A 24,262-nucleotide genomic window follows, 5' to 3' on the forward strand; every position below is an offset into this window, starting at 1 on the left:
GAATTTGCAACTAATTCCTGAACTCCTTGAAAATGACAACAGAAGTTCAGACATTTTAAAGCCAGAGGGGACCTTCACAATTCTCAGTCTGATCACCACCATAAAATGGATCGTAGAAACCCATGCCAAAATCCCCACGGGAAAAAAACTTTTCTTCTGATTGAGCTACAGTCTTTCTAGCTAGAGTCTATCCGGAGAAAAATACAAAGCCTTAATTAAAGACCATAAATGCTGAACACATCCTAGAAGCTATATTCTGCTCCACAGAACATTGTTGTTTTCCAGTCATTGTTTTGTACACACAGACACTGTGAAACTAAATATAAAGGCGGGGTCCAGCACTGCTAAGCTGCTCTCTGGCTGAATCACAGAATCGCTACCAGCAGCCTGACACTTCTCCCTTTCGCTCTCTTTCTATACATAATTCGGGCATTTTCATTCAGGTATTTGAAAGTCAGGTGAGGTGGCTGCTCCAGAGTAAAGCTAATCCACATTCTGGAAGTCCAGGCACAACTTCAGACGTGGGAGATTTGTACCTCATTTCCTACTTGCTAGGAAACTGGTTTAACTCTTAAACGGTTATGGAGAGCCACCATTGCCTTCTCTGGCTTGAACCGTCTATCGGGGTGCCTTAGGTATGCTCAGAGTTCATCTGGCACACTAAAACTTGGGGATTTAGGCACTGCAGTGCCCAGCTCATGGCACTCAAATGACCTTAGATGGAAAACAAACTTTGTTTTGTTTAGGTCAGCTGAGCAATGCAAAACCATAATAATACGTGCCTAACTGGATGGGGATTTTTTTTGGCACACTAGTCTAGATTTAAGCAGCTAATTTTGATCTAAGTTCTTAAAAACAATTTTGTGCCTTTTCAGGTCTTATATCAAACCCTCAAATCTGTACAACATATTCCATGAAAATTTCTCCAAAACACCTGCATTGCAGAATAAAATCTGAATATCGGAACAGGAATTACTGGAAATATTCAGATTAATCAGAGAAATAAAGAGCTGATGCAAAACATTTAGAAACTACGTCTCATTTCCTATTCCAAATGAATTCAGTGACAAAAGCTGCTATATAATTAAATTCGCTGCTGAATGTGATCCTTAGAACCGATTCAAATTCTGTTTTCTAATTTATCATGGTTCTGCTCTCCCAGTTTACACGGGTGTCTGGTGAGATTTGGTCCCTAACAGAATGTGTCCTGTTTACCAGAAAGCTTAACCAGCCCTAGCATCTCTCCACATTTAATAGTAGGGATCATCTTTCTCTTGCATGTACTGTACTTAGTTGGTAGAGGAGCATGTAAAAATTATCTTAATTTTTTGCTGATGCTTTCTTCTTTTTAGCAGACTTCGCAATGTCCTACCTGATAAAATTTACTTTGGCCAATATTAATCAGTCAGCCTGATGTCCTAACATTTACTTTTCTCTTTTGTTGTTTGCAATGCATTCTTGGAACCGGGACAAATATCAGACATGCACTCATGCAAAGTCTGTGGTATGTACTATATAAATGAGTCCCCGGTTCCAGCTACCTAGCCACCATCTGAACAGTATTCTTAGACCTTTACTTCTGAGAGGGATCGATTTTCTCTGGGTGCCATGAAGGCACTACTAGCTTTAATACTGCTTGTTCAGCTTCCAATTCACAGAGCTGTACCCACAGCTCCCCCGCCTCCCTTGGGCTGCGATGACCCAGAATCTGAAGCAGCAGCTGAGGTAGCTGTGAATTACATTAATGACCACAGCCACCACGGATACAAGTTTGCCTTGAACAGAATCGAGCAAGTCCGCGTGCTGCCGCAGGTAAGTGAGGAGACTGCACGCTGAGCCCTGCGTTAAACTGGGAACGCTTGGAAATGACCAACGAGCCCTGCCAAGGGCTGGATCCTCACCTGGGGGGAATCAGCAGGGCTCTATTGATTTAAATGGTGCAATGCCACCTTTTAGCGGTTGAGAATCCAGGTCACTGGAATGCATCTCTCAAAGAGCAGAACAGAGGGGGGGAGAGAAACGTTAAGTTATTTTGGTACAATGCTAGAAAGAGCTCAGTTCAGAAATGCAGCACGCCTGCTAGGGCAGATCACTCACAGTGCTGATTCATGAGCCCGGTAGCTAATCTGGAGAGAAACTGTGAGGATAATTCTCATGATGCAGGTAATATTTATTGGCTAAATGCATACCTACCGTAACTCCATGCTATTAGTGATTTTGGAGTAGGTATGAATTTTACCTAATATCCCACTGAGCTGACAAGGAAGCTGAATGGAAGTAACTGTGCTTTGCAGTCTCATTTCCACTAAGATCTACTCACATCATTCTAGCCATCTAGAAAGGCACTAGAAATGGTCATGAATACAACGCATGCACACATTTAGAATCCTTGATTTTCTCAAACCACTGGAAAGGGCTGCAATTATTAACGAGAATGAAACTCCAGGGCTGTTTGCTACTTGACAAGAGAGAGAAGATGTCATTTACTAGAGAATGGAGCAATCATTAATGAGATTAGAAGTGTCCCCAAGGTTACTTACACAAAAACACTGGTGACAGTGGTTTGCTCTCATTTAATACTTTTACTCTAAAATAACTTCATTGGTTTAAAAGGAATCACTCACGACTCAAACCTCAGAGTTAATTTCAGTGCTAGGGAGCCTCATTGCTGACCTGCCATTCACATGTCTTACATTAGAGTTGAAAATGTTTGGGAACAACCATAAAAGATCTGTCAGTCCATAAAGAACATGAATATTGAGGCTGGAATTTATGTGGTGGAATTCAGTGTAATTCCAATGGAGTAAATGGGACAGCCCAATGTACACCAGTATGCGGAGTTTATCTGGTATCTGGTTATAGATACAGATTTTTTTCATCAACAAAACCAGCTGTTGATTTTTTAAAACTACCCAACAAAATAAAATCAAGTTAACTTAAGAGACCCGACCCACTATATGCAAACTGGACTTTTGAAAAATTATGGGCCAGCTCTTTAGCTGATAAAAAAAAAAATAGTGGGACATCAGTGGGACAATCTAGACTTACTCCAGCTAAAAAAGCAGCTCTTGTTTCTTATGAAGTTATACAGTAAGGAACTATTCAGACACTCTAGCATATACCTGGAGCTACCCAACGACAGTCAGCAAGAGACCACAGCTCAGCCCCAGGGAAGAAATCCGGTGATGTTTTGAGAAGTAAATACCACTTTTCTTGCTTTTTTCTTCCAGGGGCCAAATAATGAGATACTGTTTCTTGAACTTGACTTGTTGGAGACCACATGTCCCATTCTTAGCCCTACACCTCTTGCAAATTGCACAGTAAGGAGCTTCACAGAACATGTGAGTATCCAAAGCATTACTACCTTGGTGCAAAAGTACAAGCTCAGTGTGTTGATGCTCGGGGCCAGTTATGATCAGTTAGATCATAAGGTACAAACACAACCTTCCCTTGGCTGCATGTGGGGTGTTAACTAGGGAAATTACGTCAAGTCTAGCCACCAGTGACTGCAGCAGAGCTATTCCCTTCAGCCAGGGCTCTGCCCTCACAGCAATGCTCCGCTGGAATTTACTGGCCTCAGATATTTTGTTCTTATGCAAGTGTGATCCAGCTGTGAAAAGCTTCCCCTAAGCAAAGCACTGGAAGTGTTGTCTGAGTACAGGCAGCTTTGCTTCCTAAGCAGAAAGCAGAGTGAGCAATTGACAATTTAAGCCTCCTGTTTCTAGATCGGGGCCCAATTCGCAGAGCTCATGACTAAATCCACCCCTGTATTCACCAGGGCTTGGATCCCATTTTCCATGCTGGGGGAGGTAACTAACTGTTCCCTCTTCTCAGCTTTGCCTTTGACATCTCCTCCCCTGTTGGATGCTGCATGCAAGCCAGCTCACACAAGGCAGCACAGTGCTGTTACCATGGCCACTGACCAGCCGAGATTACAGCGCGAGTGTTATCAAACAGCTCTGCAGAAGGTCTTAATTCATAAGGATTCGTATTCTCTGCTCTTTATGAGAGAGGAACCTGAACTAAACGTCTATAACCTAGATACCGCGGCATTTCTGATACTTCTGAGATCCAGATTAGGATCTGAATTTTGCTGTCCGGGTCTGCCTTTTACAAAATCACAGACATCAGGACAGGCCTGCCAAGGTCTTTGCAATCAGGCTGATTCTGCAGGAACACTCGGCCAGGATCTGTTCTTTTGAATATAGCAATCATTGCCTTTTTCAGAAATTCCTATCTATCTGTACAATGTAACCCTTTGATTTTTGTCTCTCTCTAGGCAGTTGAGGGTGACTGTGATGTTAAACTGCAGAACTTGAATGGAAAGCTGTCTGTACTTGCTAGTAAATGCCACTCACATGCAGGTAAAGATTTGGGTCTTTGTGTTTGAATCTAAAGGCTGGAGCATTGCTATAGCAGTTGCCACAGTTCACTAGCCCCTCTGATTCTAAAACACTGGCAAGTACTGTGTATAAATATGGCATAAAAGAAAAACAAAAATGGGTTTTCTAAAACCAGCTGTTCTGGAAGTCACTTCTTCCCTTTTATGATTTCACTCACCTACAAACCTGGCCCCCTCTCTTAGCTCCTCTTTACTCTAACAGCTAAGATATGCTAAGCCTACCTCGGGAGCACTTCCCAGATTTGACCTAGAGATGGCTGGCACTGAAGCACTGAGGCTTTTCCTTAAGAATTTGATTCCTTGCTGGTCTGAATTTACTAGAGTTTGTTGATCTTCAGAACCCCTTTGCCAGGTGCCCTTTATTTACTAAACCCGGCATTTTTGATATTGCCATGGGAAAGTGGAATCTGTTCTGCATGCTCTGCGTGAGAGCTCTTTGCTGGGTATGCAATGTTTTCAGGACTGTTTTTAAAACTGGTGAGTGAATGAAACACACTCTTGCAAACACAATTCCGATAAATTAAAACACTTTAATTTTTCCACCATTTCTTGTGTGACCTGTGGCATCCTTTCATTGGTGCCATGGATGGTTTGCCAGAAAGAAAAATGATTAACACCTGAGTAAGAGCATTTGAAATGTGCTATTGAAGCCCACAAGACTTTTGCTTGCATGAAGACTTCAGGACATGAAAAGCAAAAGTCGTGTGAAATACTGCCATCTATAGTTTGTGCTGAAAAAAATCCTTGCGCTATAATTTGGGACAGATGGTGAAACACAGCGTTTTGCGTCACTGAATAGGTCTGCACCGTCTTTCAAAGCAACCTCTGATGAGATTGAAACATAATCTGTTCCTACTGCAGACTCACGTGAAGATGTTCTCCAGCTCTGCCCTGACTGCCTGCTCCTTGCGAGTCTAAACAACACTGAGGTGTTAGCAGCTGTAACTGCTGCCCTCAATGACCACAACAGCAAAACCCCTGATGCCTACCTCAGACTCCTTGAGATTGGAAGAGCCAAAATACAGGTAATTACTAGAACTAAGTCTGCCCTTCCATGTAAATAGAGCATTTCTTCCATGGCGCTTGAACAGTGGTAACTAGTTATGCGTGCAAACAGATCCGAATTTGCTTTAAATTGCCCTACTGAATTGCTCTTGATTTCCCAAGCATTTTGTGTCATCTTAGCCACAGGATTCCCTTTGACTTCTGTGGGAGATGCAGAGCTACAAGTCACAACATTTGCCTTTTATCTTTCCCCAGCAGCTCTGCAGTTGCAAACACTGCAAAGTCATTTAAACATTCTTCCTGTTTTATCAGTATCACCCGGTGCACATGGTCTCTGTTGAGTTTGCTGTGGCTGCCACAAACTGCACAGCAGAAGAGGCTAAAGCTAATCTGGAGGCTTGTCAACTGCTTCCTGAGGATCAGTCTGTAAGTACGCCAGCACATCCATCCTGATCTCGCCAGCTCAGAGGTAGAAAAGAGGCATGCTGTGATGCACTTGCACTTGTACAGGAATAGACCTTTGTGAGAATGAAAGAAAGTGCAAGAGTTGTATACCACCATGATACGCTTTTCAATGCATGCTTTCTAAAGCTATATCACACCTTTCTCTTCTCTCTGATGTATCTGGGTTGAATCCTAATGCATTTGAATATATTTCAAAAAGGGCTGAGGACGAGAGCATCCTTAACACAAAATATTTTTAATAAACAGAATATATATTATAATTTACTTTTCTTAATAAGTGCACCTGAGGAAATCAAGCTCCTTTGTAGTGGGCAGTACACAAACACAAAACAAAAAAGTAGACTGTTTTATCTTCCTACAATTAAAGTGCTGTCGGTATGCTTTGTTTTCATGCATAGGTTCTTGAGAACTATACTATATACTGTACTATACTATATACTATATACTGTACTATATACTGTACTGAACTATACTCTATACTATATATTGTTTTTTTTTGTTTGTTTGTTTTGTTCTGATGAAACAAAAGTGTCCTAGGCAGATTCAGTGGATGGGAACAGTTTACCTAGATTCCTACATATTCCTTCCCTCCCTTATATCCAGACACACAGTCTTATTCTAAAAGAATACTGGAGTTCCCCTTATTTGGTGGTTACACATTTAAACAGTTTGGCTTTTGTGTCCAACATGCTAAAAAGCAAGCACTTTACTGCTCAGATAAAGCATGAGATGTAGCTATTCCTAAATGTACTGAAATTAAAAACTCTAATGCAGGTCTCCTCTATTTTCTCACTATTTTCTCTTGACTCTATTATGCTTTGCCAGAATTTCGGTTTCTGCAGAGCAACAATGGTAACACGGCCCAAAGAGGATCTCCAAGTAGACTGCGAGCTGTACGGACACCAGGTACCAAACCTGTGGATACTCCCTTCCTTTCCAAAGCATTCTAGCCTACCACTACTGTTTGAAGCAATTGCCCTGAGTTTACCTCTTTCACTGTAGACTGCATTAGCTGTCTGCAATAACTTAACAGTTTAACTTTGTATCCCAAAAAATAAGATAAGGTGGCTCCTGGTTGTCCTATGGATTTCTGTGCCAGGAATTGTGTCACCTCTGTCATTCATGCTTAACGTGGTTTGTTTTCCTAACTATTTGGGAGCTTCACGTGTCCAGTAAGGCAAAGGGAACCAAATTCTGCGCAGCTAAGGGGAAGGGGCAGCCAGGTATAAAAAATAAAAGAGCAACTGTGGTAGATCAAATAACTGGGAGCTTTTGCTACTGGCAGTCCTTAGACCTGACTGAATTCAGGGACCCTGAGCTGCACTGCTATAGCAAGTGAGAAACCTGTGTGCACAGGACTTGAGTGGTCTCCAGGTATTATACCCTCCAATTGGTTTGAGAAGAGTTAACTGGTCACCGAGTACTTCCTACAGACCAAAGCTCTTGGAAACACAACAGTAATTAACTGTCTAGAAGATATATGAAAGAAGGAATACAGGTTATAGGAGCAGCTCGGTTTGGATGTTTCACTAGCCGCATACATCGCAGTGAAAGTTCACATAGCACAGAATTTGATGATAATGATCCACTGGATACTACAAATGTGTTTCTGGGTTCCTGTGTATGCGTGTTCAAATCCAAATCAAAACTTTCCTGCTGGTCAGAAACATTTTGTACCTGGGCTGGGAGTCAGTGTCTAGTTAGGAGAAGGGTACCTAGTGAGGTATCGATGACCTGTATATGATAAATCCCAAGCAACCTACACAGTTACTGTACATGCAGTAACTGTAACACACACAAAAACTTTTTCTTTTCCAGCCTGGAGTTACCTTCTCTCACCCAGGCCAAGACACATCAGCAGGACTGGTACCCAGCCCTGGACAAGGCTTCACTAACCATAACCTCAGACTTTCCCACAACAGCCCTGTTGCATCTGAATCCAGCTCTTCAGAGTTTCCTTCTTCTGTGCTTTTGGCAAAATCTGTAGCAAAGAGAGCAGCTCCAGAGGTTGCTCAGCACGATAAAGTCCCTCGCCCAGTTGGCTTTGCGCTTCCTCCTCCTCCATGCCCTGGCAAGGTTCGCTATTTCAAGATATAGGCTGTGTTACAGCCATGGCAAGACAGCTAACTGAAGGATCGGCGTGCAGCAGCAGCATTAACACACGGAGCACAACACCAGGTGCAAATAGCTGAGAACTTGACTCTGGGCCCAACTGAGTTTCACCCTCCAGAGAACAGAGCTGAGGCCAGGATCTTGCAAAGGCCTGGTACAAAATATAGGGGACTGAAACCTACAGCAGTTGTTTTCTCTACATACAGGGATGCTCTAGTTAAAATACAGCAAAAATTGTTTCAATGAAACTGTTGAAAGAGCTATACAACAGTTGTAGCTTTGTGATAGAAACACCAGCCGAAAAATGACTTCACAATAAAATGTTCAACAAAAATGCTTTGGTACCTTCTCCCTGTATATTTTTTCATTTAGTTGTCAAGTATCTCCTTCATGGCATTATGAGTCATATTCTGGGCCTGATTTCAAAAACAGTAAGCTCCTGCGTTCCTCATCAGCTTCCCTGGGATGTGTGGGTGCTGAGCGCTGCAGAAAATCAGGTCAGTCCTTTCTTTTGATCACACACCAACAGCACTAAAGAAGTGGCAGGAAAAAAATGTATTTTTCCCTTCCACCTGTAGTGTTTCCTAGCATGTACCTCCTTTTAGTACCCACCAGAAAAACCTCAATAATTTTGGATATGACATCAAGAATAATGAGAGCGTCGATGCCTACAAAAAGAACAAAGAATCAGAACACATTGCTGCACAGGCTGAAAGCATCGATACTCCCAACCACGCACATGTGTCTTCTCTGTCCTCCAGCAGATACACAGGCACAATACGATCCTGGGGTACTGTACGCCTTGTGTGCCTCTGAGGGAAAACCAGCTCAAAGGAATAAAAATACACTACAGACACACGACTCATGTAATAGGACCCAGACAGTGATGGCAATTTACCATTGTCCTAGCAGTCAGATCTTCCCTGTGTTTCTCACGTGTTACAGCCCAAATCTATTCTAGGTAGAGAAGTAAAAAGACACAGGGGCCAGAAAGATCTTTACCAGACTGGAATTGTGCAGGCCCAGGGGAGCAGTCTCAGAGACGGTCATGAATCTTTAACCAGGAACAGCACTTGCTACAAGATAATTACCATGCAGGTAGCAAAACCTGAAGAACACATGTCATTTCTGAACTGCTTCAAATAACCTAGTCTATTCTCTTAGTTACAACCTTGCGGCGTTCAGTAAGCAACACAACTAACATTTGTTCTTCGCGACAGTGCAACAGGTTGGTATACGGAAAGCTTCTGCTCTGCTGTGTCAATGGTGAAAAGGAAAAGCCTTATGTACTTGTATGAGTGCTCGCCTGGGTGTGTGGAGGGGAAAAAAGGGAAAACCAGCCCCGACTCTGAGCCCCAGCATAACGTGATGGCGGCATCCTGCCAACAAGCTCCCCCCTGTAAGGCAGCAGCTCTCCCGTTTGAGGAACACGCTGAGTTCTCGCAGGCCGTGTGTTGCAGGCAATTGCAGAAGTTGCATGCCAGGCAGGTGCCCAGGGGCTTTTTGCTTCGTTGTAAAGCTGTGACTCCCGTTTGTTCAGCGCCCAGCCATTTATTTTGAAAGTGCCGATACTGAGCTGCATGAAATTTCTGCAGCGGGAAGGCGGCTGGCCTCCGCATACCCGCTGCAGGAGACGCGGTACAGGACGTAACGAAATGGCTACTACTATCTGCGTTACTGTAACTTCAGATCTGAATTACTGTGGCTTCAGATACACAAGACTGGGTTTCTAACTTCCCTGGAACAAAGAGTTTTCCTAGCTTTCGGATTTTTAAAGCTAGGATTCACCTTAACTAAACCGTACAAATTGTCTTATATATAATGGAGTCGGCGCTACGTTATACCAGACAGCATTTTCCAGACTTAGTAAATTCTTTATCTGTTACCAGAAGCAGCAAGTTTACAAAAGGGATCCCAGCCTGCGGGGATCTCTGAACTCAAGAAACGCTGCATTTTCTTTTTGCAATTTCCAGCCACACAAAGCGAGGATATGTAGCAGAGCACCTGCAGACCCCACACTTCACAGATGCTCACTTACACCTGGCCTAGCTACTCGTTTTTTTCCTAAAATAAAAAATAGTAGAATTGCTCTGTACTTCCTTGTGATTCCAGTTAGTAACTGCGCATCATTTTTCCCCTTAACACTTGCCTCTTACAGACACATTTTCCATAACTGTTTCGAAGCAGTCAGTTTGTGTACCCCGAGCACAGCCCTGTATTCATGCACCTGGACCTCAGTAACAGATTCGGTATTTAGTAATAGATTTACTGGGCAGGGAGCGCTATTAAATGGCAATACATAAAATTCGAATGACTCCTTTCTTGAAATGCAGCATGAATAGTTTTGTCAGGTCTGCTTCACTGACTGACAATGCTTTTCAGCTTTTTCAAACCCTGTTTTGCTAAAGCATATGTACTTCATATGCTGCTTTGCCCGGACATGCTCAGATTTCCCAGCTGTGTCCATGTTTCGAGGTCAGCTACTTGAACAGAGAATTTTTTTCCTTTCCAGTGGGAGGAAGAGCACAAAGAACAGAGTCAGGGATAACAATTCCTCATTATAAGAGGCACCGACACAGCCAGTACTAACTGGCACCCATCTCCATAGAAATGCCATGTACTGTAAGGATAAAGAAAATGAGTTATTATGCTGTAGCCGCAGGGGAAGCATTCCCAGGCACAAGGAACAATGTGAGTGCGTCTGCATTGCTGCTTCTGCTGTTCCTCTACTATGGCTACAGCAGCGTTTCTCAACATTCATCTCCTGTGTCCCTTCCCTCCAGGATACAGTCCGTACATCAGCCCTCACTCTCAGTCTGAAAAGCAGCTGGTGACACTTGCGGTGGCTCAGTCTAGCAGCCCTGTGTCCCTATCTGAGTTTTCTCTGTCTGTCACCAACCAAGGCCTTCCTAGAAGAGTTTCGGCCCCAGTGCTGTTGCAGGTCTTCCTGGCTGCATATAAAACCCCACTCAGCTTTCTATAGACATTCCCTGTGACAGCTTTTGCTGTCTCACAGAGGAACGTCCTTTGAGCATCGCTGGGCTAAAGACACGAAATTCTTTGTAGTACCAACAATATATAAATTTAATAAGAAATCTTCACAATAGTGTTAAACAGAGATAATATTGTCCTTCGCTAGCACATCTCCTTCCTCACTCAGTGCGGGTACAACCCTCAAACCTAAAGCTTCGTGGTGTTATCCAAGAAATCCCTGTGATCACAAAGCCTCACGTGACTGAAAACGAGGACCAGGGAAACGGCTTCCCAGCCTCTGACGATTTTTCAAGGTGAAATACTGCAGGACTGTCCCTCAGTAGAACACCACCGACTTTTACTGGGATAATCCCCAAATAATGGTAGCTGTCATTTCTCCAGATCTTCAGGATAAGAGGTGAGATTTGCACAGCTATTCCCACCCCTCTCACACACGGAGCTCCTGGCAGGTTGGCCACGAGGCCCACCACCGGCATTTCAAACCGAATTCTCTCCGGACAGAATTTTAAGTGACCCTTTTTCACCTGTACTCATCAAATCACTTGAGAACCGAGAGTGGCCACAGTGCAGTCTCTTAGCTAGCAAATCAACCTCCAAATTCAGCAGTGAGGGGAGAAGTCCGAGGAAGCAATAGAGCTGCAGAGCTGAGTGGGCGCTGTGTGACACAACGGGGGCAGCTGCTAAGCCAGGGAGCGGCGTCCCCCCGAGTCGCAGCCCTCAGTCACGTCAGGACGGTTTTATTTAATGCTGCGGAAAAGGAACGGAAGCAGAGCACTGAGCAGTGCTCTAAAGAGCATTCAGATAATTAAAACGGTGACATTGCTGACCAATTTTCTTTGCTCCTCAGGCCTCTAGCCACAGGCTTATGGTTCTCCTGTGGCTTCCTACGATTTAAACTGGAGTAGGCTGTGGCGGTGGTCAGAGGAGAGAAGCCGGGGAGCTAAATATTAAGTAGGTAGGACTCTTCTCCTTGAGCTAGAAAGCTAAGGTCCTAAATCATCCGGCCAAGACACAGTTAGGGAAAAGTAGCTACAGTTCTCAGAGAAATCTCTGGACGAAATCTGGCAGAGCTCTGCAGGGTGATGTGAACTGCAAACAACTGGATGTACATTTTCTTGATTCAAGGTACAAAAAGAATAATTTACAGGCAAAAAAAAAAAAAAAAGAGAGGGAGAAATGACATAAAAAGGAAGGCACTGGTTACATGAAATCAAATGAAGGAAGTTCTCCCTCTAGTTTACATCACACACTCTCTCTTCTTTAAGATTTTTTTTTCCTGATAGATTTTCCCCTAGACCTTTGGCTTTGAGACTAGCATAATCAGCCCCAGGTCTGTAACTTTTTTACAAGCCACCTTCCTCTCCTCTCTCCGCATTTAGCTTCAGACAATTCTTCATCATTAAGTTTGGTTCTCGGGCCACAAAAATGCAGCAGCATGCTAAAATTAGTGGGGGAGTCCATATGCAATTAAACTACTAAAGGTGTAAAATCAGTCAGTTCCATGCCCTTATCCTGTTTCCATTCAAATCAGCAAGACCTTTGTCATCGTCTTACTTGGGAGAAAATCCAGATTTTTGACATAACAGAGCTTGAGCCAGAGCTGTCCTCAATGTAGGCTTATTTAAGCAATACTGGTTGTTTAAGAAAGCAGCTTTTTGTGTATATTCTTGTGCTTTGTGATGAGGTCAAAGTTATACGGTCTGCCCAACGTAGTCTAAATTAGAGATGTAAAGCCCAAAGGAGAAAGTGCTCTCTGGTCTCAGAGGGAGCTACAGCATTTTCATAAAACCTTGTAATCATTGACTTAGTGTTTGCAGTTGTATCTGCAGGTTTAAAGGTGATGGTCAGTATGTAATAAAGAGGGGACACGAGTTTATAAAGAGACAGGGCTCCGTTACAAAAGTCTGCTATTTCACACAGGTCTCAGCTCGTCCATACCAGCCTACCATTCTGATCTGCTGCACTGGTTTCCCAAGCAGAATGCTTTTACTTATTTCAGTGCTCATTGGCATACAGGGGCTTTGCTCCCGGGCTGCCTCTCCTCCTGCCAGAAAAGTGCCAAGTGCATTGCTGTCCCCCACCTGTGATGACACCGCAGTAGAGGAGGCTGCAGATCTGGCTCTTCGCCAGATCAATGCTGACCGAAGAGAGGGCTACATCCTCCGCCTCTATCGGGTCTTCAGTGTCCGAGAACATCCCCAGGTGAGTTACCTCCTTGCTCTCTATCTGTTTCTCCCATGAAGAGCCCTGTGTCTATCACCATTCCCTAGCAATAGCTATCTGAACTAGGAAATATTTCAAAAGGCAAATGTAAATTTACCTTCACAGGACTCCAGGGGTGATGCCAACTTTATGCACAGATGACTAGAAACAATTTCATCACCGCTGTGGGCAATTAGAGAGCAAAGCTCAGGCACTATTCTCTGCTGCCTGCCCCTGGTACAGCTCCAGGCATTGGTTCAAATTCAGTATGAAACACCACTACTCTGATTTAGTTTCATATTCACCTTCCTCCCACACCTTCCTCCCACTGCCTTGTGCAGTTGGCGCGCAAAGGTTAACCAGTCGCCGTACATTTTGCACAAAGGATGTGAGCACTGACAGGTTGTGGTGATTTTACCTCGCTAGGCAGCTGAACTCCACCACAACGCATCCAGCTTGGGACCAGGGAATTCCTTCACAGGTTTCTAAATGACGACTCCCTCCACACAAGAAATTCAGAACTAGCTCAAGTGAAAAAATTACAAAGGGAATACATGTGGAATATCACTCTCATAGCCTCAAATATTTTCTTTCCCTATGCACACTTAGTTTATTACTACTTGGTGTGACAAAAGCTGAACGGCACTAGCAAGGGACAACCTGAGATGAGGGCACAAACTTGTAAGGCACTGTGCAAGCACACCGATAACATTCCCTGCCATGCTTGCTCTCTTCTGGTACTTACCCGAAGGGCAAAGAGTTCTGAACCCTAAAAGAAACTGAGGCTTATTGCCAGATGCTTAAAGATCTGTACTGGTAAGGACATGACGCTACATCCTGCTACTCTCACAAAGACATGGTTTCTGCAGACATGCTGTGGCCTCCAGCAATGTGCGATCTCACAGCTAAAGATACACACCTTGCTCTATGTTCTCTCCCTTGCTTTGCTCAGGTGACAGGACAAAGCAACTGGATCAGTTCTCTGGAGAGTTTTTGCCACGTAGGACAACTGCCCGTGAGTTGGCCCAGCAGCCACACCACCAGCCACGGAGCTGGGCACCTCACCGGCCCTAGCACCGAGGGTGTACCAGCGGGGGAGCCCAGCACATGGCCAGAACTCAGTCTGCCATGTCGGCCTCTAGCTAAAGATGGCCTATTGGGGCTATTTTGTACTGACAATTAGAACAACCCTATGGCCACCGAGGCTGCAGCATGCTGGGTGCAGCCACGCTGCAAACCACTTGACTTGTCTCCTTGCTTCTCCCTTCACCTGTGCCAAATCTATCTCAGCACAAGACAATTCTGGGCCTTATTTGTCATTTGGTCTGTCACTTAATTCCCTAGATTCTTAACTTACCTCTTTAGGGCCTAGGTTGCTCTTTGTTTCTATGGGTTTTAATTTGAGTTTAATTTGCTCTTATTCTTATTTTTTGCATCTAATATGCTTATCCTACAAATAAGGTGTTTCGAGACACTGTGTAATAATACACTAGACAGTCTAAGCCCTTTGTCACATTTTTGCTGCAGCCAAACACAATACATAATAAGCAGTCAGCTATGTCAGGGATAATTACGGAGAGTAACAACTTTATGCAACCTTCTATGCCCCTCAAAAAAAACCAAGAAATCTTTTTTCTTTTTTTTAGCAGTATTTTTTTTTACCTCCTTTTTTTTTTTTTTTTTACTTAGGATAAAAGCATTTTCAAAATGACTTCAAATTCTAATCTGCCCTTAAGCAACTTGTGGTTCAGTTTTGCTCTAATTGAAACTAATAAGCCATCTGCTATTAACTTATACGTAAGTAGGACAGAGCTTTTCTTTCATACAAGATACCCATGATTAACTTCAATGACAGACACTTAACCAAAATTACAAATCACGCCAAAATGCTCCATTTCTTTCCCTTGCCCCAGAACTCCCCGCCACAAAGGCAATGCTGCGCTGCTGCCAAATCTTTTCTGGCTCCAAGGCTTCCCAGCACACGTGGCGGCGGCAATACTAGCATCAGCAGCACTGAGGAAGGGATCTTTTTGTCAATGCAGAGAAGACTTAAGTTTTTATTCAATACTAAGCAGAAATCAAAAGGCCCTTGCATAACGGTCTTTTTATGAAAATTAAAATAAGGATAATGAAACCTTCAGAGAACTGCTGAGCTCTGAATAAACCCCAAATTATCCTTTCCCCGGTAGAGAATGATACGTACTGAAGCAGGTAGACAAAAAGATGTGTAGATTTTATAATAACCTCATAATAACCAGCATATTAGAACTGGTATTAAACAAGAGAGCTACAGGAAACAGGAAATACAGTTTGGTCCACCCTGGCTGCATTTAATATTTCCACGATCACCAAGCTTTACAATCAGTCTTCATGATTCACTTGAGTAAATCCATCTAACATCAAACATATCTGATTGTAAGAACATTCTTTTATGTGACCTGTGTGCTTTTGCCTCCAGAATACCCGAATGACCAATCTGAAAGCTCAAGTCACCAATCCCAGCTTTGGGACTCCTTAAAGACACCCACTTTCCTTGGCTGTTACTTGCTCACGTAGGCTAGCCTTAATAACGTTTTTTCTCATAGAGGATATATTTAAAATTACAAGCTTGAAATGAATGCTGCAGTACTCAACAATATTTACATTTTCAGTAAATGGCAATGACTTTTTGAACAGTCTTATTTTCTGTTTACCAATATAACCTATATTAGCTATCACATTAAGGAGACCATGGTCATGGTAAGGAGACCAAGATCATGGCACTTAAGTGCATTGTATGTAAACAGAAAATTATAATTTCTTCCTTCCAGAGAAGGACCTATGCAGCCAGGTGTGGGGATACTGCCATGCAACTGTACACTGTGCTGCTGCACCTCAGCTTCACTCTTTGTCAAAATAGCTTTTGATCTTTTGAAGACTTTTCGACTGTCAAAAAGAAATCAAAACTGAAGTCAAAATGGTATGGATGCTAGCCCCAGACTTCTACAAGGCCCCATCAAATGTTTTCTTTTCTCCATAAACTACTGAAATCAACTACAAATGAATGAATACTCCTCTCATTTAGTTTTGTTTTATCTCCCTTTTCAACAAAGAGATAATCTCAGTCCGAACATGCAACTAACACTCACATGTGAGTTCTTTAGATGTATAAATGACCGCTGGTCTCTTTCCAGCTTTCCACTGCAGAAAATAAAACATGCTCCTAATAAGCTGAACCAGGAGTTGCACCATGTAGCATTTTATCCCTCAGTACTAGATCATGTAATTGCTATATATATTGTGGTGTACTTTTAATCTTTCCTTGTCCCCTTCCCATGGAAACATGTTTGCCCAGATCTTAAGCCCTAATTGCTTTTTGCACCTGTGCTGCAGTGAACTAAATAAAGGTTTCAGTGGACTTAAGCACTGGTTCAGAACACAATCACTGGACTGAAGATTTGAGTGAGTCTGGGACGTCCATGCATATATGCAAGGTGCCTCATAGCACTTTCTGGTATCTGAGAGAACACTTAGATCACCTGCATCATCACAGTCATTGTCTCTTTGCAGTGCAAAGCATTCATACTTGAAGAAGACACTACTCTAAGAAATACGAGCTTTCTATTTCTAATGCCTACTGGGAATGTTCCATGTCAGCAGTTTATTATTATTTGTAGTAATTATTGTCTTATTCCTAATGAAGGCAAAATAACCTGCCTTTCAAATCTAATCATAAAAATGCAGTTGACAATGAAAACATCACCATGTTTAATTCCTGTTCTTGGGTTCTGGTTGGTATGAGAATCAGAGAGAGAAACTGACTCTAAAAGGCTGTTTGTTCTTTCAGGTATGACCGAGCCCATTCTCACAGGACCTGACACTCTCCTGATTTGCCTCCATAGAGAATTTGTCCCACACTATGTTCAGTTCTCAAGATATTTGTGTGCCTAACCTGCGTGTTTTGTGTTTCTCCAGCTCTCCCTTTGATTTGTTCTTACTTCATTCTGTACAAAACTGGGAGATGACCCTTTCTTTTTTGTGCTCAGGAGATCACTGGTTCTGTCTTCTACCTCGTCTTGGATGTAGTAGATACCGAATGCCACGTACTCAGCAAAAAGTTGTGGAAGAACTGCACAGCCAGACCTGCTCATACAACTGTAAGAATTTTATTTCATATTTAATCTCAGGTATGAGAATTACTCAGGTAGTATTGACGACAAGAAAATCCCTGCACAAGCATTTTCAGTAGGCAGCAGAGCTTAGTTAGAAAACCCATTTTTAAGGTTCAGAGTTTTCCTTTGTACTATCTAACCTATTTTTAGAATGGTAAGATATACTTTATAAAATAAGAATTGAAAGTAACTTTTTGACCAGAGCTAATAAGCAGATATATCTAAATACCTATGATAGGATACTATTTAGAATAAATGGTTTACTTTTTATAGCAAACCTGTTAATAGCTTATTTTAATAACAGACTGTCAAGAAGGGAATAAAAAAAACTCATTTAATATTACGTGATTTTTGTTTACTTTAATTCTACTTTTATTCCAACATCTTTGCAAAAATTGTACTGAAAAAGGGAGAAAGAAGAAAGCCCAGCAAAATAAGCTGCAAAGACAGAAACTGATATAAGACTGTTGCTACCAGTGACCAAAATGATACTGAACAAGTGACAAACAAACTTAACGAATGGAGGTTGACTAGAAGAAGCCTTGCATATGAAGTTAAAAAAAAAAAAAAGTTGCTACAATGAAATTGTCCTAGACTGCTTCTAAAGTCAGTTACCATTTTAAAATTATAAACAAATAAAATAAAATGGAAGAACAAAATAATTCTGTTCACTTCCACTTACAGCACTTTCAGCAGGAAAGGGGTGCAAAGAACACATGGTCAAAATGGCTTCTATGAAGCCTAGAAACGTATGTCCGAGAGGCCTTGGTTATACATATGGCAATATTTAAGAAGCACTTGGAGGATGTACATTTTCAAACACAAAGACACAATGGATATTAATAGGCCACCATTTTTTTCTGCCATAAAGTCAGAGTTGTTTGGTGTGCAAGAGTGGCATTACTGTGCCACGAGCTGGTTTAGCTTCACTCTCCTTCCTTGCTTCACAGGAAAAAGGGGAAAGCTGGAAGACAGGTGACTGGTTCCAGACGCTCTGGGTTGATCTCCACCTTTAGGCTGTCTGAGTTCTGTACATTGACCCAGCTTCTGATGTGGGGGCTGGTGGGGAAAGCACTCTGTGACACTCGGGCAGCCCTCAGCTGCCGGAAGAGTGGCTCTGCATTGCCCTCCTGCAGACAAGCACTGCACCAGGATTACTCAGAATTATGCTGACACCAGGGGAAGACCTGGGCTTTTATTTCTAACGGGGTTATTCAGAAGAGAAATGTGCTCCATTCCCATTTGAGTAATAACACAGCTTTCTTTTTGAAAATAATTTCATGACTGTAAGAAGAAAACTAACTGCTTGCTCTCTGGGTACTAGATGATCATTGCAAGGGCTGCAATATTTATTGTTTCTACGTGTTTATATTGCTTTAGGTTTATGGTCAATGTAAAGCAATTATCTACATTAATCAGTCAAGAAAAATTGCTCATCTGAATACTTATGAGTGTGTGCTTCAGCCAGGTATGTCTTTATTTAATATGCTCACTTTAAAAAAGGACTGGAAAAATAGTTTGCCATATAGCAATAGTTTAAATTTTAATTGTGATTATGGCAGCACAGCATTTCCATTAGCTTTCAACCGACCTAATTTTCTCAGGTCAGTGATCATAAGACCAGTGCAGTCCCGCAGCACAAAGCAGTGCAGAGAATAACTGTTTTCAGCTCTGGGAAACCCTGCAGAGCTTCTATTTGGGCTTTTACCCTCTGGTCCAAAAAGCATTTTTATGGGTTCGTGAAGGGCAGGCAAGAACAGCAAGCCAGTTCTTACTGTCAGTAGGCTGAGGTTTTTTATGCAGCGTCTCTGCCTGCATTACAACATTTTTATGGGTCTGCACATTCATAAAGATTCAAAACTATTGAATGAATCCAACCACATATTATTACTCCAGGAGGGCAAGTGGGCTTGGCTGGGGGCACAGATGTGTTTGGAGTGACCTACACTGTCAACATCCTCTACGGTTCTGAAAACTTCTCCCTAATGACATTGTTTTGTTTGAATAAAAGTTCCACCCAGATATATTTGGGCAGTATGTCCTGACTGCCCAGTTGATGACTGTCCAACTGAGCCCAAATATTTGGAGGCTGCTGTTCAAAGCCTTGGCAAGTTCAACGGAGAGAGTGAACAAACTCATTATTTCTCTGTCCTCAATGTCACAAGAGCTTCAATGCAGGTAAGCCAAAGCTCATATGACTTGCTTTAACCTTCAGGAAGCATGGATCCACCTGTCAGACTTCCTATGATTTGTTCTGTTTTACAGACTGTGTAGAAGTTATACATGTTTAGTACAGAGATTACTCCCATGGAGAATTCTGGGAAATCTGCATTAATCTAAGACTCTGACTCCATCTGTTGCAAAAAGAAGAGCTTTTTTGCAAAGCTGAAGATACAGATTTGCGTTCCAAAGTTTAGCAAAGCTTCACTGTGAGCTCTTTTTTCCACCACCACCATGAATTAATGACTCCCAATTAGAAAGTACTCAATAAAGCACAGTCACTCCTTCTAACACATACCTGTGATACACTAAATGAGTTTAAGCATGGTTGAAAATTAATTTTAGGCTAACAGAGAGTTAGTGATCACCTGGCTAAATACTGTTTATGACAGTAATATTCAGTCTTTCTAAAACTCATTACGTATAGATAGCAAGGTGGATTTCACTCTGTCTCAAACAGTTAGGTAGTACTACAGTGCAGTATTTCATTGCTCCCATTTTCAAATCCAGGGGTACCTATATTTCAGATGTGGAAAAAGTGATCTTCTTCATTAAAGCAGCCTGAAATGATCAACAAGACACTGAACAGTCTCTGGATATATAGTTCTATGTGGGTGCTAACTTATTATGAAAACCAAACTTGTTTGAACTATAGCAAGTCCATGAGTCATTAGGATTGTGCATATGTAAGAAGTAAAAAATAATCAGGCAATAAAGCAGCACTGGCAAAAATCATTCTCCTGTAATACAACTAACAGCAATACCCCAAATATAACCTGCTCCTTCCACACTTAGCAGGAGTTTTACATCCATTTCAAGGGCTGTAGGACTTTTTCTCCTTCTTGACACATGCACAAGGGCTAATTCCCACTGGTTTCTTATTAACAGTGGGTCATCGGTCCAGCATATTTTGTAGAGTTTGTAATTCAGGAGACATCCTGCTCCAAAAGTGACTCGATTGCTGACATCTCCAAGTGCAAGCCTCTTTCATCTGAATTAGCTGTAAGTATAAACAACTATTTTTCAGATAACATGGTTCCTCGGCAAACACTTGTCCTGTTCCTTAGGTTCTCTGCAGACAAGAATCAAAACCCACAAGTCTTTCTATGGGCTGTAGCTTCAGCTTGCATGTATACAAATTACTTTAGAATAGAAAAAAACATTTCAGTAAAAGTTCCAAATTCTTACCTAGAAGTCCATGAACAAAGAAAAAAAGACAAACAAAAAATACTATCCAGAAAAAGGTGGGTAGCCACTGCTTTACAAAAGAAACATTCTTAAGGCTTTCTTCCAAATAAACAGATACAGACAAAATATTGCAAGCAATGTATAAAGAGTATCTTCACACTACAATTGAGTCAGCTAGGGAAAACATTTAGGAACTACAGAAAAAAAAAACCACATAAGAGAAACTGAAAAACTAAATGGGCATGCCGACAAGAGATTCTATTTCAAGTCCCGTCTCAACTGAGATCCCAGCCATGTTAACTACAGCCCAGCAAATATATAGTTGTTAGAAGAAACATCTTGTCATGGATTCTTCCACTTGTATGATTTGAAATTGTTTTTGCCTGAGAAATATCATTATGTCCTATTACACCTTGCCTGCATGGGGATATTCTGCTAGAGCAGAACTTAAGCGTGCTGTTGTAGTTGGATCTTAAGTAGCCAGTTCATTTTTACCATTGTGCTACCTAACCCTCCTTTGCAAACATAAAGCCTTTTTCAAATGCTGCCTTTCTTTGTAAGCTTGCCAATCCCAAAATAAAAGTGCCCAAGCTGCTTATCCCTTCAAATACATGTAGAAGCTATACCTACTCAGCCTTTCTTAATCATCTATTTTACAAGATAAGAGCTCAATATCAGTGCTACAATGTGAAAATAATACTTGCATTTTCTTCTTCCAGAAAATGGGTTTCTGCAAAGGCTCTGTAGTAAACAGTGACTTGGAAGACAAAAAATCTGTCACAATATCTTGTGAAATCTACAGTCCTCAGGTATTTCTTAATCTAATCTTAATATTTTAAGACTAACACTCCTTTGGAAAACAAGAATCGAACTCTTGAAAGCCCAGCCATTTGTAAGTTTTCTTATTCACAAAGATATGGGCTTCAAGAAAGTGAAAAGGCCAAATCAGGAAGAAATCTCTCTTGTGATAAAGCAGACTGTTGCTAGGTGGATAAAAAGGTAAGAGAATAAGTGTAGAGTCAATCACACAGACTGTGTTCAGAACGCTCAACAAAGAAATAGTAATAAATAGCAAAGGGAATCCAAAGTGTAATAACTGTGTAGTTACCCAGGATTCATAAGAGACGCTTCCATCTGTCTATCCTTGGAGCTTCTGTTCTGCAGCTCGTCTCTGAAGACTGGAAATGCGGCAGATCCTTAGTATGAAGGGTGACCTTCATATCTGAAAAAAAAATTATAACGGCTTCAATATAAGTGATGTTTATTGCCTGTTTTTTAGGATCCTGTCACTGAAGAAGAAAACCAACAAACTAACCAGCAACCTGGAGAATCCAGCCAGAATCAACAACTAGCTTCCCCTTCAGAAACCAATCCTTTCTCTTTACATCTAGAGAAAACAGTGGGCTGGGTTAAAATTCTCCCTCCTTCAACTGAGGACATCTCTCCCCATAACCTACCTGAAAGTCAAAATGAACATGAAAATAGAAAGCCAGTTCCACCTATGGCTGTAGGATCTACATCCAGTCTGCCAGCCCCTGACGGAGAAAAGACTCAAGGAGACAAACCAGACTTGACGAAACCAGTCACTGCACCGATTATTCTCCCCTTCCCTGAAGAACTTTCTCTCTCAGAATCATGCCCAGGAGAAGCAAAGGAGATAAATTCCATCCTACGTCCTTTGCTGACTAGAAAGCCTGCCAAGGTCTAGTCAGCAGCCAGTCCCCTTAACCACCTGCCACAAAATAACAGGCACAGTGGCTTCGTGGTCTTCCCATTTATGTAACATCTTTAAATAAATAAATTGCTTACCACAATCTTCATCTTTGGAGTTCTCAGTTTCCTTTGGAACAGCCCCGGCTGTGCTCTCGCTGCACTGACCCTGAGCCCCAGCAGCCAAACCTGTGGGATAGGGAAGCTCTCAGGACCCTTACACAGCCACAGTCTGCATAACAGTGTATAAACAGGGAATAGGACTTCCACACTGTTTAGCATTAAAAGCTAGTGTTTTTTTTTATTACCGTATGGATCAATCTCTTATAATTACTCTTATTATACCTATATAAATATTATATATAACATTATAACATGTCACATCATCTTATTATACAATGCATATTATTATATGATACATATTACATTGTGTTTTATTATATAACCTTATAATTAATCCTATTTATTTCCTAAAGAAATCAAGGACAAAGCTCCATGGTTTGAACAGAACCTTACTTTTACTTCTGCAGTTAATTTTGCAAGAATTGTACATTTTCTACTGTTTGTTCATAGTGTTTCTATTTCATCCATAAAAAATACATGAGCCCCTGTCAAGAAAATGATCAGTGTCACAATGAACACCACAGAACAAGAAGAGGAAAAAACAAACAAACAATCTGTAAACAATAGATGACTCAGGAAATTATGTTATAAATTACCTAATTTGATGCCTTTCTTCAATATGACTGCCCATTTGAAAAATTAAACAGCATTGTAAGTAATGAATGGGGGTGGGATTTGGAACACAGCAATGATGTGAATATTATTGTTAACTGATGAGATGTATTTCAAATGTCTTTGATCATTTACATGGCATTTAGTTCACCTCTTATTTCAACCTTCCAGAAGAAATTCTGAATTATTATAATGAAACATTATAAAAACGTAAACAAAAGAAATACCCTACTGCATCAGAAGAGTGGTTCATCCAACCCAGTATCCCTCTCTCACTGTGGCAAAATGATTGTGGTTAGGAGAAGCATATAAGCCTGCCCCTTTCTTCAATCCATTCCCCTTGTACTTTTCCAGTATCCAGAATCATTGTACAAGGGATTTTAAAGAGTATTTCTCTGCTTAGGCCTAGTATCCACTTGTATCTGCTTTCCAAGAGCTTCTGGAACTTTTTTGGTCCATGCTGTTGGAGCATGGACCTGCTGTCCATGCGTGGGAAGTGTGTCCATGAACTTTTCTAAACCATTTCTGACCCTGCTGATACTGTTTGTCTCCACGTCTTTCTGTGGCAAAGAGTTCCAGAAGTTTACTACTACTACATAGAGACATACTATTTTCATCTGTTTAAACTGATTCACGCCAGTGTTAAGTGCCCATCACCATGATATTATAAGATACCACATTTGGCTTACATACCACCAAAGAACTGTTAAGTGAATTCTGAACTAACTATAAAAGAAAGCCACTACTTTGGCTCTGTGCATCTTTGAATGTGATTTCTCAGATGACAGACATGCTAAAAGTTGGCTTTCATTGAATAAGAATTAATTTAATGAGGGTTAAGTGTGCTAGTGTTTTTCACAAAAATATGTTAAAGAAAAACTTCAAAGTTAAACATGTAAACCCAAGTCAATTATCCAGGTAGCACCTTTTTCTGGAAGAAGCTGATCCAATCTCTCACACCAACTTGTATTTGGAAAATTTATCTGAATCTGACCTTGTCATTTTGGGCTTACGTTGACTTCTTGTATTTTCTTATTCAGAGGTTGAATTTTGCATTGAAAACTCAGCCACTCCCTGA

At 41.6% G+C, this 24,262-nt stretch overlaps 2 protein-coding genes and 1 long non-coding RNA gene across 6 annotated transcripts in view; 2 read left to right on the top strand and 1 right to left on the bottom strand.

The window, feature by feature from the left end:
• Nucleotides 1–24,262, bottom strand: part of LOC136791479 (uncharacterized) — a 121,008-nt gene that overhangs the window by 53,747 nt on the left and 42,999 nt on the right. For all 4 annotated transcript variants that reach the window (XR_010833704.1, XR_010833702.1, XR_010833701.1 and 1 more), the window contains exons 5-6: nucleotides 22,549–22,638; nucleotides 21,848–21,961 (exon numbers count right to left, since the gene is read on the bottom strand). This is a non-coding gene — a long non-coding RNA (uncharacterized lncRNA). The remainder of the gene's footprint in view (nucleotides 1–21,847; nucleotides 21,962–22,548; nucleotides 22,639–24,262) is intronic.
• AHSG (alpha 2-HS glycoprotein) lies at nucleotides 1,534–8,330 on the top strand. The gene is made up of 7 exons (XM_013174868.3): nucleotides 1,534–1,812; nucleotides 3,231–3,341; nucleotides 4,280–4,364; nucleotides 5,264–5,427; nucleotides 5,720–5,833; nucleotides 6,698–6,778; nucleotides 7,691–8,330. Exons 1-7 carry the CDS (start codon nucleotides 1,609–1,611, stop codon nucleotides 7,967–7,969), a joined length of 1,038 nt encoding a protein of 345 aa, XP_013030322.1. The 5' UTR covers nucleotides 1,534–1,608; the 3' UTR covers nucleotides 7,970–8,330.
• FETUB (fetuin B) lies at nucleotides 12,335–22,640 on the top strand. The gene is made up of 7 exons (XM_013174867.3): nucleotides 12,335–13,180; nucleotides 17,206–17,316; nucleotides 18,712–18,799; nucleotides 19,343–19,509; nucleotides 20,440–20,553; nucleotides 21,459–21,548; nucleotides 22,019–22,640. The coding sequence occupies exons 1-7, from the start codon at nucleotides 12,959–12,961 to the stop codon at nucleotides 22,445–22,447; spliced, it is 1,221 nt and encodes a 406-aa protein (XP_013030321.3). The 5' UTR covers nucleotides 12,335–12,958; the 3' UTR covers nucleotides 22,448–22,640.

The sequence above is a fragment of the Anser cygnoides genome, chromosome 9 (assembly GCF_040182565.1).
Source record: "Anser cygnoides isolate HZ-2024a breed goose chromosome 9, Taihu_goose_T2T_genome, whole genome shotgun sequence".
Taxonomy (NCBI): Eukaryota; Metazoa; Chordata; class Aves; order Anseriformes; family Anatidae; genus Anser; species Anser cygnoides.

Coding starts and splice junctions, on each gene's coding strand:
- AHSG (XM_013174868.3), top strand. CDS start 1,609: ATGAAGGCACTACTAGCTTTAATACTGCTTGTTCAGCTTCCAATTCAC. Junction 1,813..3,230: donor AAGTCCGCGTGCTGCCGCAG/GTAAGTGAGGAG, acceptor TTTTTCTTCCAG/GGGCCAAATAATGAGATACT. Junction 4,365..5,263: donor TAAATGCCACTCACATGCAG/GTAAAGATTTGG, acceptor TTCCTACTGCAG/ACTCACGTGAAGATGTTCTC.
- FETUB (XM_013174867.3), top strand. CDS start 12,959: ATGCTTTTACTTATTTCAGTGCTCATTGGCATACAGGGGCTTTGCTCC. Junction 17,317..18,711: donor CCAGACCTGCTCATACAACT/GTAAGAATTTTA, acceptor ATATTGCTTTAG/GTTTATGGTCAATGTAAAGC. Junction 18,800..19,342: donor TGAGTGTGTGCTTCAGCCAG/GTATGTCTTTAT, acceptor TTTGAATAAAAG/TTCCACCCAGATATATTTGG.